At 42.0% G+C, this 17499-nt stretch overlaps 5 protein-coding genes across 5 annotated transcripts; 3 read left to right on the forward strand and 2 right to left on the reverse strand.

Moving 5' to 3' along the window:
- Positions 1 to 386: 386 nt before the first annotated feature.
- On the reverse strand, positions 387 to 7101 carry LOC133972686 (zinc finger MYM-type protein 4-like). The gene is made up of 4 exons (XM_062410251.1): positions 7080 to 7101; positions 6735 to 6941; positions 1125 to 1245; positions 387 to 552 (listed from the first exon to the last, which is right to left on the reverse strand). Exons 1-4 carry the CDS (start codon positions 7099 to 7101, stop codon positions 387 to 389), a joined length of 516 nt encoding a protein of 171 aa, XP_062266235.1.
- On the forward strand, positions 2916 to 5151 carry LOC133972662 (C-type lectin domain family 4 member E-like). Its single transcript, XM_062410223.1, has 7 exons — positions 2916 to 2925; positions 3193 to 3288; positions 3517 to 3594; positions 3732 to 3794; positions 4338 to 4489; positions 4566 to 4690; positions 4768 to 5151. Exons 1-7 carry the CDS (start codon positions 2916 to 2918, stop codon positions 4937 to 4939), a joined length of 696 nt encoding a protein of 231 aa, XP_062266207.1. The 3' UTR covers positions 4940 to 5151.
- LOC133972803 (zinc finger MYM-type protein 4-like) lies at positions 5515 to 6626 on the reverse strand. The gene is made up of 2 exons (XM_062410378.1): positions 6521 to 6626; positions 5515 to 5948 (listed from the first exon to the last, which is right to left on the reverse strand). Exons 1-2 carry the CDS (start codon positions 6586 to 6588, stop codon positions 5783 to 5785), a joined length of 234 nt encoding a protein of 77 aa, XP_062266362.1. The 5' UTR covers positions 6589 to 6626; the 3' UTR covers positions 5515 to 5782.
- Positions 7102 to 8546: 1445 nt separating the features above from the next.
- Positions 8547 to 12089, forward strand: LOC133972687 (C-type lectin domain family 4 member E-like). The gene is made up of 5 exons (XM_062410252.1): positions 8547 to 8703; positions 8935 to 9006; positions 11318 to 11469; positions 11541 to 11665; positions 11744 to 12089. Exons 1-5 carry the CDS (start codon positions 8547 to 8549, stop codon positions 11916 to 11918), a joined length of 681 nt encoding a protein of 226 aa, XP_062266236.1. The 3' UTR covers positions 11919 to 12089.
- A 3202-nt stretch (positions 12090 to 15291) lies between these two features.
- Positions 15292 to 17159, forward strand: LOC133972691 (type-2 ice-structuring protein-like). The gene is made up of 6 exons (XM_062410255.1): positions 15292 to 15301; positions 15562 to 15675; positions 15904 to 15981; positions 16119 to 16181; positions 16725 to 16876; positions 16953 to 17159. The coding sequence occupies exons 1-6, from the start codon at positions 15292 to 15294 to the stop codon at positions 17157 to 17159; spliced, it is 624 nt and encodes a 207-aa protein (XP_062266239.1).
- The last annotated feature ends 340 nt before the right edge of the window (positions 17160 to 17499 follow it).

The following is a 17499-nucleotide window of genomic DNA, read 5'->3' on the forward strand; positions in this document are numbered from 1 at the left end:
CTTATTTACACTCCATAGTTTTGACTTAAAACATGAATGAAGAAATATGGCTTCACTGCGTTTGAGGCAGAGATCCAAGTCTTTCTCTATCCGGAGAGATGGGAAGGAAAATCAAACATAACTTTTCAAAACTTTCTTCTTTATTCCAAATAAAATGACGCAGATCTCAGGTCAGAACTGAAAGTGTTGACATTCAACCGACTGAAAGGAAACAAACAGTAAAACATGAATGTGCAGCGACTGGAGAGAAGTGAACTGCGTCAGAACCGGAAGTCTTGATGAAGATGTCTCTTCTTCACAGTTTCTATCAGAAAGAATGTCTTTAACAACTAGAACAAGAACATGTGGACGAGGTGTCGTCTGTTGTCCGTTGGGCCGAAGCTCTGCTACCTTCTGTCCTGCAGCTCTCGGACTGTGAGGAGTCGAGTGAGCATGGCCTCCATGGTGTCGCCATCCAGTGGGGAAGAGGAGAACCAGTGGGGGCTACTGGGAACACAGCAGCGATCTGGCCGAAGGAAAAACAAGTCGCTGCGCTGCTTCACCGACTCAGAGCTGAAAGGAAGCAGAGAAAGACGTTTACATTTCAATGTTGGGACCTGGTACTTGGGAACTTCAGTTCGGTCTACATGTGTAGTCAAAAGCCTAAAGCCACATGTCTCTTTTTTCCGGAGAAATCAGAGCCCTAAGAACTCAGTCTCCCAGGGTGCCTCAACGTCACACAGAGGTGTGAAAACTGACCGGAGACACAAGGGTCAACCACTATTGGTCACTCTGGGCCCCATGACCTCTGAGGTCATCGGGCCAATATAAGGCCAAGTCCCCCCCTCTTCAAGACTATTTATTCGATTCCTTGTGATGTTTATAAGTTTGATATGTGTTGCTGTGATATTTTGGTTAATAGTTATTTGAAATTCATGTTAGTTATGCTCTTCAGTCTTTCCTTGCAGGCCTCTACTAAATTTCTCTAATTTGGCTACAACACAGACACACGCATATCTCAAAACCAATCTCTCTGACCCCCGCTACATGTTGTTGGGAAATGTTTTTTGTGAAAATAAAAATAATAAATGTTACATTTTAACTGCTCAGGCGTCCTCAACTTAAAGTGCGAGTCAGACACTCACCACTTGGAGAGGTAGAACTCATAGAGTCTGACCGGGCAGTGGAGCGGGTTCTCCAGGTTCTCCATCATCTCCAGGACAATCTCCACGTTGTCTTTCTTACGTTTTTTAGCAGGAACTCCGTCTGTGTCAGATAAACATGACAAAGCAAACACAAGAGGAGGTAATGAGATGTGATCTTCTTCATCACTGTTGTGTCTTCAAGTCGTGTTGGTACCTGGCTGAGCTTCAGTGGATGTGGGCGGGTAGAAGCACAGAGAAGTGGTCCGGGTGTGGTTCAGGTTGGTTCTGGTGCAGCAGGTGAGCTGGGTGAAGGACAGCTGGCGGTGCTGCTCCATCGTGGTGAAGCCAAAGTACTTGCAGCAGAAGAAGAGTAGGGTGTTGAGGAGGACGATGGGGGAGTACGCCCCCAACTGGACGTAACCTGCCGGGGAGAACAAACAGGATCTCTGAGCAGATCCGAGTTGATCTGAGACAGAAAATAAAAGATAAAGACCTGGACTCGGACTCACCAGCGGCGAGTCCCGTCAACTGAGGCGCGGGTTAATTGCACAAAACTCACTGGACGGGTCATTGTGTAGCATCTGAAAAAGGAGTCATTCCGGAATGTTAAATATGTAAAAAGGTTTATAGGTTTTGTACGTAAGCGTAAACTTAATCCTGAAATTGTTTATTCTATAAGAAATCTCTTCACTTCCTTTGTGAAACATTCAAACTGAATCTCTTCACTCACGTCTGAGACGTCACTGTTAGAAAACAACAAATATCCGTTTTGAACAAAACTTGAGGAAGTGAATTATGTTAATGATCTGGTCTGGAGGAACTACACGTCTTCTTAGAGCCTTCAGCTCATTTGAGTCTGACAGGAAAGATTAGAACAGTTTTCCACCAGGTGTCTGAGAAAACTAAATTTATTTCCAAATTTATCCTCACTGATGGTCTCACAGCAGGAAAATGTCTGGAGCTGAAGTTCTTCATAACATTAAGTTCACAAGAGCACGAGGAAACACAAAAGGTGAGTTTTAAAGTATTATACTGAATTCCGAGTGTACACATTGTTTTATATTATTATTATTATTATTCATTTTAGATGTTAAAACAGTTAGGTGTTCATTTGGAAATTGTTCATTTTCATCAGTCTTTGACTCGGTGGACTTGACTTCCCTGTTTTTCCATTTTGTAAAACTGAAACGTCAGTCTCCAGGATTCGTCCCTTGTATTTTTCTGTTTGACAGAAACATGAACACTTTTACCAGCAGAACATAAATGTACATATTTGTATATTTTTGTGTTGCAGAAGCCACACCCTCTACGGATGATCCCGTTTATTGCAACGTCAGTTACTCAGAAACTCAGCGACCTGGTGGGTGATAAACTGCACGGAACTATTTTAACAATCGTGTCACAAGTTTTTCAAAGGAAATGACCCAAACAAATATTCTGCCGGTTTTTCATTGTTGATTCTGAAGACACCACTAATGACCTTAAGACCTTTTCAATATTTTCTGACTTTGTATTAGAGGAAAAATAATGAGCAGATCAAATGATAATGGACATAAGTTAGTTGCAGCCATATGGTTTTGTATACTAAAGTAAAAATAACATTCCTGTCCTAAACCTTGACTTCAATCACATAATAAAATGTGTTTTCTACTTTTAATAGATTTAACCCTCATGTACATTGGATCAGTTTGAAGCCACTTCTTGATTAAAATGGAATTTCAATTCTATTTAAAAGATTAAGAGAAAGTGTAAAAAACGATCTGCGTGTGTTTCCTGTACAAAGATGAGAGGATGGTCAGTGGTGTGTGGTTCCAAAAAAATGAGGAAGTGACAGAGAAATATTTATTGTCATCTCCAAAGAAGCAGTCGAGCCTTCTACTTCCTGTCGGCTACACTCGCTCCTGGTTTTTACAAATTCATCTTTAATCTGTTAGGGTTGATTTCTGTTGGTCGTTGGTCGACTGTAAAAACAAAAGACATGAAAGTGGGACTTCATCTTTAAAGACTGTAATGAATATTAGACATTTATCTCCATCATCTTTCTCTTCTGCTGTTGAACAACCTGCAGCATCAAACAGGCGTTCAGGGGTCACATCGGAGCGAGTGGCCCTGCTGGTCCTCAGTGTTCTCCTGGCAGCTGCCGTCACAGCTCTTGGTGTAACCCGTGAGTTTGATTCCTAGAAGTACATTTTGCAGGATAAGGCATAAAATCTGTCCAAACTCTTCTTGAAATTAAAACTTTTACTTTTTAGATGTTTGTTTGTGTAGATGTAAAATCAACAAACGGAATTTAACAACATTTCAAGTTAATGATTCTCCTGCTCGTCATCAAGAACTGACTCGTCAAATTAATGTTTAACCTTTACTGATGAGATTGTCTTTTTCTATTCAGTTTATGAGAATACTCAAACCATAAAGAATTTCCAAAAGAGTCTCCAAAACCTTCAAGATGAGGCTAAAAATCTCACAGGTAAACTTCTTCATTTTGTTTCTGAAGTTTTAAGGTTTCATCCGCAGCAAGGTCACTTTCTCATGAAGTAGTTTCTTCACATTTCTGCCTCTTCTCTGTTCAGACGATTCAGATGAAAGTTACATTTTGTTTAACAGGAAACCTCAGTGGGACAGAACCGTGGAAAGTGGAGCAGCCAACTAAACCTCCTTCAGTAAGAAGTAAGTCAGACATTAGCTTCTCCTGATGATGATTAAAGAAACAGTGAAGGACTGACGGATACATTCACTTCAGCTGAGTCTCAGTTCAGCGGCTGCATCCTTCAGAGGACGCGGTCGACCCGACCCACGAAGGAGACTTCCTGGTGGGTCGGGAACAGAAACCAGACGTTCTCATCTACAAAGGATTATTTTAACATTTGTCCCATTAGATGTTCAGTTAAATTAAAGCTTGATAACGAGAAGCATCAGACGTCTCAACGCCTGCCGGCTCCATCAACCTTTTGAAAAAGGGTTTGTCACCTAAGTGCAATGCATTCTGGGATAGGTTGGGACAGGAAGGATCCACCCATCGGAGCCTTTGTTTCTCTGGGTTAGACGGATGCATTTGTCGGCCCCATTTGAAGGAGCCTCTGATATGAGAAAGCGGAAAGTTGCAGAATAGCTGCCTTGCTCGCTCTCAAACTCAAATTTCTAAATTCAAAGTCACTGCAGCTTCCAGATTTAAAGTAACCAGTGATTTCCTTTGCTGTTATCTCTCCAAAGATAAAACTTGTCCGAGCTGCGAGGACGGCTGGGAGCCACATGGAGGAAAGTGCTACTTCTTCTCCTCAGTTACTTTAACCTGGGATCAGAGTAGAAAACAATGCAAATCAATGAGAGGAGACCTGGTTGTGATAAACAGCAGAGAGGAGCAGGTATAAAACACTGCTGCAGGTCGATGTTCTCATATTTTATCACATCGTCAAAGATAAATCACCTTCTGCTCTTCAGAGATTCCTGGTGTCTAGAGTGAGTGAAAAAAAGGAAAAACCATATGAAATGTTCTGGATCGGACTGACAGACTCAAAGAAAGAGGGTGAATGGATTTGGGTGGACGACACACGACTGAATGCAAGGTTTGTTATTGAGAAAACACTTTTTCTGATCGACGTCAGTATGAAGGTTTTCATGGATCCGGTTCTGTGTTTCCCAGTTTGACGTTTTGGCATGAGGGCGAGCCAAACAACTGGAAAAGGCCTGATCGTGATGGAGAGAACTGTGTGACGATGTGGGAGAAAGACGGAGTCAAGAACCTGAAGACCTGGTTCGATCAATCCTGCAAATCATCTCAAAAAAGTATTTGTGAGAAACTAGAAAAAGCATGAGCCTGAATCCAGTTGGATCAGATTGAGCTCGAGTCCTCAGCCACTTTCACAAACTGAGGCATGAATCTTTGTTAATGAAGATCTTCTTCAGAAATAAACAACTTTGAATAATATCTAGAGTCTCATATGTTCTTCAGTTTCCTTGTTATTTTAAAGTGACGTCTACTCCTCCCTCATATAAAATCTATGAGTATTAAAGATTATATATAATATCTCCTTCTTTCCTGTTGAGTCTATTCTGAGTGTTTGTGTGAGAAACTAGAGATTGAGAACATCTCAACCTCCTCTGGAAAAATGTTTACTGACATTTATTAATGTGGTGAGAAGTTATTTTGAGTCATTTTCTCATAGACTTCAATAGAAACAACCAGTGGAGTCGCCCTCTGCTGGTTGGTTGAGAGAATACAGGTTTCAGGCACTTCTGCATTAGCTTCTCTGTACAGACCTGGAGTCAGTTCTTATTTACACTCAATAGTTTTGACTTAAAACATGAATGAAGAAATATGGCTTCACTGCGTTTGAGGCAGAGATCCAAGTCTTTCTCTATCCGGAGAGATGGGAATGAAAATCAAACATAACTTTTCAAAACTTTCTTCTTTATTCCAAATAAAATGACGCAGATCTCAGGTCAGAACTGAAAGTGTTGACATTCAACCGACTGAAAGGAAACAAACAGTAAAACATGAATGTGCAGCGACTGGAGAGAAGTGAACTGCGTCAGAACCGGAAGTCTTGATGAAGATGTCTCTTCTTCACAGTTTCTATCAGAAAGAATGTCTTTAACAACTAGAACAAGAACATGTGGACGTGGTGTCGTCTGTTGTCTGTTGGGCCGAAGCTCTGCTACCTTCTGTCCTGCAGCTCTCGGACTGTGAGGAGTCGAGTGAGCATGGCCTCCATGGTGTCGCCATCCAGTGGGGAAGAGGAGAACCAGTGGGGGCTACTGGGAACACAGCAGCGATCTGGCCGAAGGAAAAACAAGTCGCTGCGCTGCTTCACCGACTCAGAGCTGAAAGGAAGCAGAGAAAGACGTTTACATTTCAATGTTGGGACCTGGTACTTGGGAACTTCAGTTCGGTCTACATGTGTAGTCAAAAGCCTAAAGCCACATGTCTCTTTTTTCCGGAGAAATCAGAGCCCTAAGAACTCAGTCTCCCAGGGTGCCTCAACGTCACAGAGAGGTGTGAAAACTGACCGGAGACACAAGGGTCAACCACTATTGGTCACTCTGGGCCCCATGACCTCTGAGGTCATCGGGCCAATATAAGGCCAAGTCCCCCCCTCTTCAAGACTATTTATTCGATTCCTTGTGATGTTTATAAGTTTGATATGTGTTGCTGTGATATTTTGGTTAATAGTTATTTGAAATTCATGTTAGTTATGCTCTTCAGTCTTTCCTTGCAGGCCTCTACTAAATTTCTCTAATTTGGCTACAACACAGACACACGCATATCTCAAAACCAATCGCTCTGACCCCCGCTACATGTTGTTGGGAAATGTTTTTTGTGAAAATAAAAATAATAAATGTTACATTTTAACTGCTCAGGCGTCCTCAACTTAAAGTGCGAGTCAGACACTCACCACTTGGAGAGGTAGAACTCATAGAGTCTGACCGGGCAGTGGAGCGGGTTCTCCAGGTTCTCCATCATCTCCAGGACATTCTCCACGTTGTCTTTCTTACCTTTTTTAGCAGGAACTCCGTCTGTGTCAGATAAACATGACAAAGCAAACACAAGAGGAGGTAATGAGATGTGATCTTCTTCATCACTGTTGTGTCTTCAAGTCGTGTTGGTACCTGGCTGAGCTTCAGTGGATGTGGGCGGGTAGAAGCGCAGGGAAGTGGTCCGGGTGTGGTTCAGGTTGGTTCTGGTGCAGCAGGTGAGCTGGGTGAAGGACAGCTGGCGGTGCTGCTCCACTGTGGTGAAGCCAAAGTACTTGCAGCAGAAGAAGAGTAGGGTGTTGAGGAGGACGATGGGGGAGTACGCCCCCAACTGGACGTAACCTGCCGGGGAGAACAAACAGGATCTCTGAGCAGATCCGAGTTGATCTGAGACAGAAAATAAAAGATAAAGACCTGGACTCGGACTCACCAGCGGCGAGTCCCGTCAACTGAGGCGCGCGTTGATTGGACAAAACTCACTGGATGGGTCATTGTGTAGCATCTGAAAAAGGAGTCATTCCGGAATGTTAAATATGTAAAAAGGTTTATAGGTTTTGTACGTAAGCGTAAACTTAATCCTGAAATTGTTTATTCTATAAGAAATCTCTTCACTTCCTTTGTGAAACATTCAAACTGAATCTCTTCACTCACGTCTGAGACGTCACTGTTAGAAAACAACAAATATCCGTTTTGAACAAAACTTGAGGAAGTGAATTATGTTAATGATCTGGTCTGGAGGAACTACACGTCTTCTTAGAGCCTTCAGTTCATTTGAGTCTGACAGGAAAGATTAGAACAGTTTTCCACCAGGTGTCTGACAAAACTAAATTTATTTCCAAATTTATCATCACTGATGGTCCCACAGCAGGAAAATGTCTGAAGCTGAAGTTCTTCATAACATTAAGTTCACAAGAGCACGAGGAAACACAAATGGTGAGTTTTAAAGTATTATACTGAATTCCGAGTGTACACATTGTTTTATATTATTATTATTATTATTCTTTTGAGATGTTAAAACAGTGAGTTGTTTATTTGGAAATTGTTAATTTTCATCAGTCTTTGACTCGGTGGACTTGATTTCCCTGTTTTTCCATTTTGTTAAACTGAAACATTCCAGAAGTCTCTGGGATTCATCCCTTGTGTTTTTCTGTTTGACAGAAACATGAACACTTTTACCAGCAGAACATAAATGTACATATTTGTATATTTTTGTGTTGCAGTGGCCACACCCTCTACGGATGAACCCACTTATTGCAACATCAGTTACTCAGAAACTCAGCGACCTGGTGGGTGATAAACTGCACGGAACTATTTTAACAATCGTGTCACAAGTTTTTAATGGAAATGAAAAGACCCCAAAAAATATTATCGATTTTCATTTCTTCTGGTTTTTGATTGTTGATTCTGAAGACACCAATAATGACCTAAAGACCTTTTCAATATTTTCTGACTTTGTATTATAAGAAAAAATTATCTGCAAATAAAATGATATGGACTTTAGTTAGTTGCAGCCATATTGTTGTGTATACCAAAGTTAAAACAACATTCATGTCTTAAACCTTGAATTCAATCACATAATAAAATGTGTTTTCTGCCTTTGAATGATTTTGACCCTCATGTACATTGCATCAGTTTGAAGCCACTTCTGTGAATAAATGTTCAATAGTTCGAGTAAAAACGAAGTTCAATTCTATTTAAACCATTAAGAGAAGGAGTTAAAACTCTCAGCATGTGTTTCCTGTAAAAAGGTTGAAGAAAAACTAAAATGACGAAGTGACTAAAATATTTATAGTCAACCTCAAAGAAGCAGTCGAGCCTTCTACTTCCTGTCGGCTACACTCGCTCCTGGCTTTTACAAATTCATCTTTAATCTGTTAGGGTTCATTTCTGTTGGTCGACTGTTAAAACTAAAGAAATGAAAGTGGGACTTCATCTTTAAAGACTGTAATGAATATTAGACATTTATCTCCAGCATCTTTCTCTTCAACAGGCTCCAAACAACCTGCAGCATCAAACAGGCGTTCGGGGGTCACATCGGAGCGAGTGGCCCTGCTGGTCCTCAGTGTTCTCCTGGCAGCTGCCGTCATAGCTCTTGGTGTAACCCGTGAGTTTGATTCCTAGAAGTACATTTTGCAGAATAAGTCATAAAATCTGTCCAAACTCTTCTTGAAATTAAACCTTTTGCTTTTAGATGTTTGTTTGTGTTGATGTAAAATCAACAAACGGAATTTAAGAACATTTCAAATTAATGATTCTCCTGCTCGTCATCAAGAACTGACTCGTTTATCAAATGAAGGTTTAACCTTTACTGATGAGATTGTCTTTTTCTAATCAGTTCATGAAAATACTCAAACCAAGAAGAATCTCCAAAAGTTTCAAGAGGAATGTGAGGCAAAACATCTCTCAGGTAAACTTCTTCATTTTGTTTCTGAGGGTTTTAAGGTTTCATCCGCAGCAAGGTCACTTTCTCTTGAAGTAGTTTCTTCACATTTCTGCTTCTTCTCTGTTCAGACGATTCTGATGAACGACTGATGAAAGTTACATTGTGTTTAACAGGAAACCTCAGTGGGACAGAACCATGGAAAGTGGAGCAGACAACTAAACCTCCTTCAGTAAGAGGTAAGTCACACATGAGCTTCTCCTGATGATGATTAAAGAAACAGTGAAGGACTGACGGATACAGTCACTTCAGCTGAGTCTCAGTTCAGCGGCTGCATCCTTCAGAGGTTGCGGTCAACCCGACCCACGAAGGAGGCGTCCTGGTGGGTCGGGAACAGAAACCAGACGTTCTCATCTACAAAGGATTTCCATGGTCCTGTCTGTCCTTACTGCTGTTACCTAGTTGTTCCTTGGTTTATATTAACATTTTGTCTCATTAGATGTTCAGTTAAATTAAAGCTTGATAACGAGAAGCATCGGAAGTCTCAACGCCTGCCGGCTCCATCAACCTTTTGAAAAAGGATTTGTCACCTAAGTGCAATGCATTCTGGGATAGGTTGGGACAGGAAGGATCCACCCGTTGGAGCCTCTGTTTCTCTGGGTTAGACGGATGAATTTGTCGGCCCCATTTGAAGGAGCCTCTGATATGAGACAGCGTAGTCACTGCCCCTGGATTAAGACTCAGCTATTGACTGTAACTGCAGTTGCAGAATAGCTGCCTTGCTCAAGGGCTGTGTACCACCACCCTCTCAAACTCAAATTTTCATCAGTCTTTCAAAACTCTTCACATTCAAAGTCACTGCAGCTTCCAGATCTAAAGTAACCAGTGATTTCTACGGTGGCCCTGAGAGCTCAACGAACAGCAACTTAAGAAAACACATGCAAGTTGACAAAACACAAGCAAAGTAAGACAACATCTTCATCAATTTCACAACACAACACAACACATTACAGAAACGCGCAGCAATAGACGAACGCCCTGCAAATAGACAAACGTGCTGCAAATAGAGAAACGCGCTGCAAGTAGAGGAGAAAACACAACAGAAGTGTTTCCAGAGGACAGCTAAAAGTGATGGACAATGCTGCCACAGGAGACACAAAAACGTCCAATACACCATACAAATTTGGTTCCACACAGGGGTCGGCAACCCGCGGCTCTTGAGCCGAACGCGGCTCTTCAGCCCCTCGGCAGTGGCTGTACAGTACAGTGGTGTTCATATGTTTTGCAAACGCTGAACTAAACAAATCACTTTTCATATTATTAACGTGAACGTAACGATGAACGTGAGTGAACGTCACGTAAATTTGTTTAACCATCATCGTATCAGGCCCTCATGAAATACCAGGAGCGGGCGAGTGTCTGTCTGTTTGGCCTGATAAGATGATGATTTAAAAACTGTACGTGACGTTCACTCACGTTCATCGTTACGTTCACGTTAATAATATGAAAAGTGATTCGTTTAGTTCAGCGTTTGCAAAACATATGAACACCACTGTACTGTACAGCCACTGCCGAGGGGCTGAAGAGCCGCGTTCGGCTCCAGAGCTGCGGGTGGCCAAACCCTTTGTGGAACCAAATTTGTATGGTGTATTGGACGTTTTTTAGCCTGACGTTGTCAGACTCACAATTCTAGTCAGAATGTGAGTCTGAGACCGCTCCATTGGGCTGTGATTATGGGGCGTCTTTCAACTGACCAGGAAATAAAATTCCTCTTCGCTCAATTGGATAGACCTACAACCAATCAGAGCAACGTAGTATGTGACTTATGCTAAGCAACGCATTGTGAGTTATTTACTAACGCCGGGTTCACACCGGACACTTCAGCGCAGCGCCAAGCCTTAAATTACAGCTGGCTCCCATCCACTCCTATGTTAAACCTTTGTGCCGGTCACACCGGAGGCTGAAGCACCGCGCTCCTCAACGGAGCGACTCCAGACCGAACTTCCCGACCTAAAATGTTGTGGGCGGGGCTAAATTTGTCTGGCATCCAGGCTAGACGTTTTTGTGTCTCCTGTGGCAGCAGTGTCCATCACTTTTAGCTGTCCTCTGGAAACACTTCTGTTGTGTTTTCTCCTCTACTTGCAGCGCGTTTCTCTAATTGCAGCGCGTTTGTCTATTTGCTGCGCATTTCTGTAATGTGTTGTGATGTGTTGTGAAATTGATGAAGATGTTTTCTTACTTTGCTTGTATTTTGTCAACTTGCATGTGTTTTCTTAAGTTGCTGTTTGTTGAGCTCTCAGGGCCACCGTAGTTTTCCTTTGCTGTTATCTCTCCAAAGAGGAAACATGTCCGAGGTGCGAGGACGGCTGGGAGCCACATGGAGGAAAGTGCTACTTCTTCTCCTCGGTTAAGTTAACCTGGAATGAGAGTAGAACACGCTGCAAATCAATGGGCGGAGACCTGGTTGTGATAAACAGCAGAGAGGAGCAGGTATAAAACACTGCTGCAGGTCGATGTTCTCATATTTTTATCGTCACAGATAAATCACCTTCTCCTCTCAGAGATTCCTGCAGTCTAGACTGATGAAAAAAATGTGCAAACCTGAGGACGAGTTCTGGATCGGACTGACAGACTCAGAGGAAGAGGGTGAATGGCTTTGGGTGGACGACACACGACTGAATGCAAGGTTTGTTATTGAGAAAACACTTTTACGTGATCTACGTCAGTATGAAGGTTTTCATGGATCCGGTTCTGTGTTTCCCAGTTTGACGTTTTGGTGTGAGGGCGAGCCAAACAACCTGAAAGGGAAGAATCCTGATGGAGAGGACTGTGTGACGATGTGGGCGGAAGACAAAGCCAAGCACCTGAAGACCTGGATCGATCAATCCTGCAAATCATCTCTTAAAAGTATTTGTGAGAATCCAGAAAGAAAAGCATGAGCCTGAATCCAGTTGGATCAGATTGAGCTCGAGTCCTCAGCCACTTTCACAAACTGAGGCATGAAGCTTTATTAATGAAGATCTTCTCCAGACATAAACAATTTCAAATGATATCTAGAGTCTCTTATGTTCTTCAGTTTCCTTGTTATTTTAAAGTGACGTCTACTCCTCCCTCATATAAAATCTATGAATATTAAAGATTATATATAATATCTCCTTCCTTCCTGTTGAGTCTATTCTGAGTGTTTGTGTGAGAAACTAGAGATTGAGAACATCTCAACCTCCTCTTGAAAAATGTTTACTGACATTTATTAATGTGGTGAGAAGTTATTTTGAGTCATTTTCTCATAGACTTCTATAGAAACAACCAGTGGAGTCGCCCTCTGCTGGTCGCATGAGAGAATACAAGTTTCAGGCACTTCTACGTTGGCTTCTATCTACAGACCTGGAGTCAGTTCTTATTTACACTCAACAGTTTTATCTTAAAACATGAATGAAGAAATATGGTTCCTCTGTGGGTGAGGCAGAGATCCAAGTCTTTCTCTATCCGGAGAGATGGGAAGGAAAATCAAACATAACTTTTCAAAACTTTCTTCTTTATTCCAAATAAAATGACGCAGATCTCAGGTCAGAACTGAAAGTGTTGACGTTCAACCGACTGAAAGGAAACAAACAGTAAAACATGAATGTGCAGCGACTGGAGAGAAGTGAACTGCGTCAGAACCGGAAGTCTTGATGAAGATGTCTCTTCTTCACAGTTTCTATCAGAAAGAATGTCTTTAACAACTAGAACAAGAACATGTGGACGTGGTGTCGTCTGTTGTCCGTTGGGCCGAAGCTCTGCTACCTTCTGTCCTGCAGCTCTCGGACTGTGAGGAGTCGAGTGAGCATGGCCTCCATGGTGTCGCCATCCAGTGGGGAAGAGGAGAACCAGTGGGGGCTACTGGGAACACAGCAGCGATCTGGCCGAAGGAAAAACAAGTCGCTGCGCTGCTTCACCGACTCAGAGCTGAAAGGAAGCAGAGAAAGACGTTTACATTTCAATGTTGGGACCTGGTACTTGGGAACTTCAGTTCGGTCTACATGTGTAGTCAAAAGTCTAAAGCCACACGTCTCTTTTTTCCGGAGAAATCAGAGCCCTAAGAACTCAGTCTCCCAGGGTGCCTCAACGTCACACAGAGGTGTGAAAACTGACCGGAGACACAAGGGTCAACCACTATTGGTCACTCTGGGCCCCATGACCTCTGAGGTCATCGGGCCAATATAAGGCCAAGTCCCCCCCTCTTCAAGACTATTTATTCGATTCCTTGTGATGTTTATAAGTTTGATATGTGTTGCTGTGATATTTTGGTTAAAAGTTATTTGAAATTCATGTTAGTTATGCTCTTCAGTCTTTCCTTGCAGGCCTCTACTAAATTTCTCTAATTTGGCTACAACACAGACACACGCATATCTCAAAACCAATCTCTCTGACCCCCGCTACATGTTGTTGGGAAATGTTTTTTGTGAAAATAAAAATAATAAATGTTACATTTTAACTGCTCAGGCGTCCTCAACTTAAAGTGCGAGTCAGACACTCACCACTTGGAGAGGTAGAACTCATAGAGTCTGACCGGGCAGTGGAGCGGGTTCTCCAGGTTCTCCATCATCTCCAGGACATTCTCCACGTTGTCTTTCTTACCTTTTTTAGCAGGAACTCCGTCTGTGTCAGATAAACATGACAAAGCAAACACAAGAGGAGGTAATGAGATGTGATCTTCTTCATCACTGTTGTGTCTTCAAGTCGTGTTGGTACCTGGCTGAGCTTCAGTGGATGTGGGCGGGTAGAAGCACAGGGAAGTGGTCCGGGTGTGGTTCATGTTGGTTCTGGTGCAGCAGGTGAGCTGGGTGAAGGACAGCTGGCGGTGCTGCTCCATCGTGGTGAAGCCAAAGTACTTGCAGCAGAAGAAGAGTAGGGTGTTGAGGAGGACGATGGGGGAGTACGCCCCCAACTGGACGTAACCTGCCGGGGAGAACAAACAGGATCTCTGAGCAGATCCGAGTTGATCTGAGACAGAAAATAAAAGATAAAGACCTGGACTCGGACTCACCAGCGGCGAGTCCCGTCAACTGAGGCGCGCGTTGATTGGACAAAACTCACTGGATGGGTCATTGTGTAGCATCTGAAAAAGGAGTCATTCCGGAATGTTAAATATGTAAAAAGGTTTATAGGTTTTGTACGTAAGCGTAAACTTAATCCTGAAATTGTTTATTCTATAAGAAATCTCTTCACTTCCTTTGTGAAACATTCAAACTGAATCTCTTCACTCACGTCTGAGACGTCACTGTTAGAAAACAACAAATATCCGTTTTGAACAAAACTTGAGGAAGTGAATTATGTTAATGATCTGGTCTGGAGGAACTACACGTCTTCTTAGAGCCTTCAGCTCATTTGAGTCTGACAGGAAAGATTAGAACAGTTTTCCACCAGGTGTCTGAGAAAACTAAATTTATTTCCAAATTTATCCTCACTGATGGTCTCACAGCAGGAAAATGTCTGGAGCTGAAGTTCTTCATAACATTAAGTTCACAAGAGCACGAGGAAACACAAAAGGTGAGTTTTAAAGTATTATACTGAATTCCGAGTGTACACATTGTTTTATATTATTATTATTATTATTCATTTTAGATGTTAAAACAGTTAGGTGTTCATTTGGAAATTGTTCATTTTCATCAGTCTTTGACTCGGTGGACTTGACTTCCCTGTTTTTCCATTTTGTAAAACTGAAACGTCAGTCTCCAGGATTCGTCCCTTGTATTTTTCTGTTTGACAGAAACATTGACACTTTTACCAGCAGAACATAAATGTACATATATGTATATTTTTGTGTTGCAGAAGCCACACCCTCTACGGATGATCCCGTTTATTGCAACGTCAGTTACTCAGAAACTCAGCGACCTGGTGGGTGATAAACTGCACGGAACTATTTTAACAATCGTGTCACAAGTTTTTCAAAGGAAATGACCCAAACAAAATAGTCTGCCGGTTTTTCATTGTTGATTCTGAAGACACCACTAATGACCTTAAGATCTTTTCAATATTTTCTGACTTTGTATTAGAGGAAAAATAATGAGCAGATCAAATGATAATGGACATAAGTTAGTTGCAGCCATATGGTTTTGTATACTAAAGTAAAAATAACATTCCTGTCCTAAACCTTGACTTCAATCACATAATAAAATGTGTTTTCTACTTTTAATAGATTTAACCCTCATGTACATTGGATCAGTTTGAAGCCCATTCTTGATTAAAATGGAATTTCAATTCTATTTAAAAGATTAAGAGAAAGTGTAAAAAACGATCTGCGTGTGTTTCCTGTACAAAGATGAGAGGATGGTCAGTGGTGTGTGGTTCCAAAAAAATGAGGAAGTGACAGAGAAATATTTATTGTCATCTCCAAAGAAACAGTCGAGCCTTCTACTTCCTGTCGGCTACACTCGCTCCTGGTTTTTACAAATTCATCTTTAATCTGTTAGGGTTGATTTCTATTGGTCGTTGGTCGACTGTAAAAACAAAAGACATGAAAGTGGGACTTCATCTTTAAAGACTGTTATGAATATTAGACATTTATCTCCATCGTCTTTCTCTTCTGCTGTTGAACAGGCTCCAAACAACCTGCAGCATCAAACAGGCGATCGGGAGTCACATCGGAGCGAGTGGCCCTGCTGGTCCTCAGTGTTCTCCTTGCAGCTGCCGTCACAGCTCTTGGTGTAACCCGTGAGTTTGATTCCTAGAAGTACATTTTGATGGATAAGGCATAAAATCTGTCCAAACTCTTCTTGAAATTAAAACTTTTACTTTTTAGATGTTTGTTTGTGTTGATGTAAAATCAACAAACGGAATTTAACAACATTTCAAGTTAATGATTCTCCTGCTCGTCATCAAGAACTGACTCGTCAAATTAATGTTTAACCTTTACTGATGAGATTGTCTTTTTCTATTCAGTTTATGAGAATACTCAAACCATAAAGAATTTCCAAAAGAGTCTCCAAAACCTTCAAGATGAGGCTAAAAATCTCACAGGTAAACTTCTTCATTTTGTTTCTGAAGTTTTAAGGTTTCATCCGCAGCAAGGTCACTTTCTCTTAAAGTAGTTTCTTCACATTTCTGCTTCTTCTCTGTTCAGACGATTCAGATGAAAGTTACATTTTGTTTAACAGGAAACCTCAGTGGGACAGAACCGTGGAAAGTGGAGCAGCCAACTAAACCTCCTTCAGTAAGAAGTAAGTCAGACATTAGCTTCTCCTGATGATGATTAAAGAAACAGTGAAGGACTGACGGATACAGTCACTTCAGCTGAGTCTCAGTTCAGCGGCTGCATCCTTCAGAGGACGCGGTCGACCCGACCCACGAAGGAGGCTTCCTGGTGGGTCGGGAACAGAAACCAGACGTTCTCATCTACAAAGGATTATTTTAACATTTGTCCCATTAGATGTTCAGTTAAATTAAAGCTTGATAACGAGAAGCATCGGACGTGTCAACGCCTGCCGGCTCCATCAACCTTTTGAAAAAGGGTTTGTCACCTAAGTGCAATGCATTCTGGGATAGGTTGGGACAGGAAGGATCCACCCATCGGAGCCTTTGTTTCTCTGGGTTAGACGGATGCATTTGTCGGCCCCATTTGAAGGAGCCTCTGATATGAGAAAGCGGAAAGTTGCAGAATAGCTGCCTTGCTCGCTCTCAAACTCAAATTTCTAAATTCAAAGTCACTGCAGCTTCCAGATTTAAAGTAACCAGTGATTTCCTTTGCTGTTATCTCTCCAAAGATAAAACTTGTCCGAGCTGCGAGGACGGCTGGGAGCCACATGGAGGAAAGTGCTACTTCTTCTCCTCAGTTACTTTAACCTGGGATCAGAGTAGAAAACAATGCAAATCAATGAGAGGAGACCTGGTTGTGATAAACAGCAGAGAGGAGCAGGTATAAAACACTGCTGCAGGTCGATGTTCTCATATTTTATCACATCGTCACAGATAAATCACCTTCTGCTCTTCAGAGATTCCTGGTGTCTAGAGTGAGTGAAAAAAAGGACAAACCATATGAAATGTTCTGGATCGGACTGACAGACTCAAAGAAAGAGGGTGAATGGATTTGGGTGGATGACACACAACTGGATACAAGGTTTGTTATTGAGAAAAAACTTTTTGTGATCGACGTCAGTATGAAGGTTTTCATGGATCCGGTTCTGTGTTTCCCAGTTTGACGTTTTGGCATGAGGGCGAGCCAAACAACGTGAAAGGGCCTGATCGTGATGGAGAGAACTGTGTGACGATGTGGGAGAAAGACGGAGTCAAGAACCTGAAGACCTGGTTCGATCAATCCTGCAAATCATCTCAAAAAAGTATTTGTGAGAAACTAGAAAAAGCATGAGCCTGAATCCAGTTGGATCAGATTGAGCTCGAGTCCTCAGCCACTTTCACAAACTGAGGCATGAATCTTTGTTAATGAAGATCTTCTCCAGACATAAACAACTTTGAATAATATCTAGAGTCTCTTATGTTCTTCAGTTTCCTTGTTATTTTAAAGTGACGTCTACTCCTCCC

The sequence above is a fragment of the Platichthys flesus genome, chromosome 17, assembly GCF_949316205.1.
Source record: "Platichthys flesus chromosome 17, fPlaFle2.1, whole genome shotgun sequence".
NCBI lineage: Eukaryota > Metazoa > Chordata > Actinopteri > Pleuronectiformes > Pleuronectidae > Platichthys > Platichthys flesus.

Excerpts from the sequence above, each read along its gene's own strand:
- LOC133972686 (XM_062410251.1), bottom strand. The coding sequence starts at position 7,101 with ATGCTACACAATGACCCATCCA. Across the intron at positions 6,942-7,079 it reads GCTACACAATGACCCATCCA|GTTACGTCCAGTTGGGGGCG; the intron begins GTGAGTTTTGTC and ends TCTCCCCGGCAG. Across the intron at positions 1,246-6,734 it reads ATCCACTGAAGCTCAGCCAG|ACGGAGTTCCTGCTAAAAAA; the intron begins GTACCAACACGA and ends TATCTGACACAG.
- LOC133972691 (XM_062410255.1), top strand. Across the intron at positions 15,676-15,903 it reads CACAGCTCTTGGTGTAACCC|TTTATGAGAATACTCAAACC; the intron begins GTGAGTTTGATT and ends TTTTCTATTCAG. Across the intron at positions 16,877-16,952 it reads TAAACAGCAGAGAGGAGCAG|AGATTCCTGGTGTCTAGAGT; the intron begins GTATAAAACACT and ends TCTGCTCTTCAG.
- LOC133972803 (XM_062410378.1), bottom strand. The coding sequence starts at position 6,588 with ATGATGGAGAACCTGGAGAACCCGCTCCACTGCCCGGTCAGACTCTAT. Across the intron at positions 5,949-6,520 it reads GAGTTCTACCTCTCCAAGTG|CTCTGAGTCGGTGAAGCAGC; the intron begins GTGAGTGTCTGA and ends GCTTCCTTTCAG.
- LOC133972687 (XM_062410252.1), top strand. The coding sequence starts at position 8,547 with ATGAATATTAGACATTTATCTCCAGCATCTTTCTCTTCAACAGGCTCC. Across the intron at positions 9,007-11,317 it reads TGAGGCAAAACATCTCTCAG|AGGAAACATGTCCGAGGTGC; the intron begins GTAAACTTCTTC and ends ATCTCTCCAAAG. Across the intron at positions 11,666-11,743 it reads GACACACGACTGAATGCAAG|TTTGACGTTTTGGTGTGAGG; the intron begins GTTTGTTATTGA and ends TGTGTTTCCCAG.
- LOC133972662 (XM_062410223.1), top strand. Across the intron at positions 3,595-3,731 it reads TGAGGCTAAAAATCTCACAG|GAAACCTCAGTGGGACAGAA; the intron begins GTAAACTTCTTC and ends TTTGTTTAACAG. Across the intron at positions 4,490-4,565 it reads TAAACAGCAGAGAGGAGCAG|AGATTCCTGGTGTCTAGAGT; the intron begins GTATAAAACACT and ends TCTGCTCTTCAG.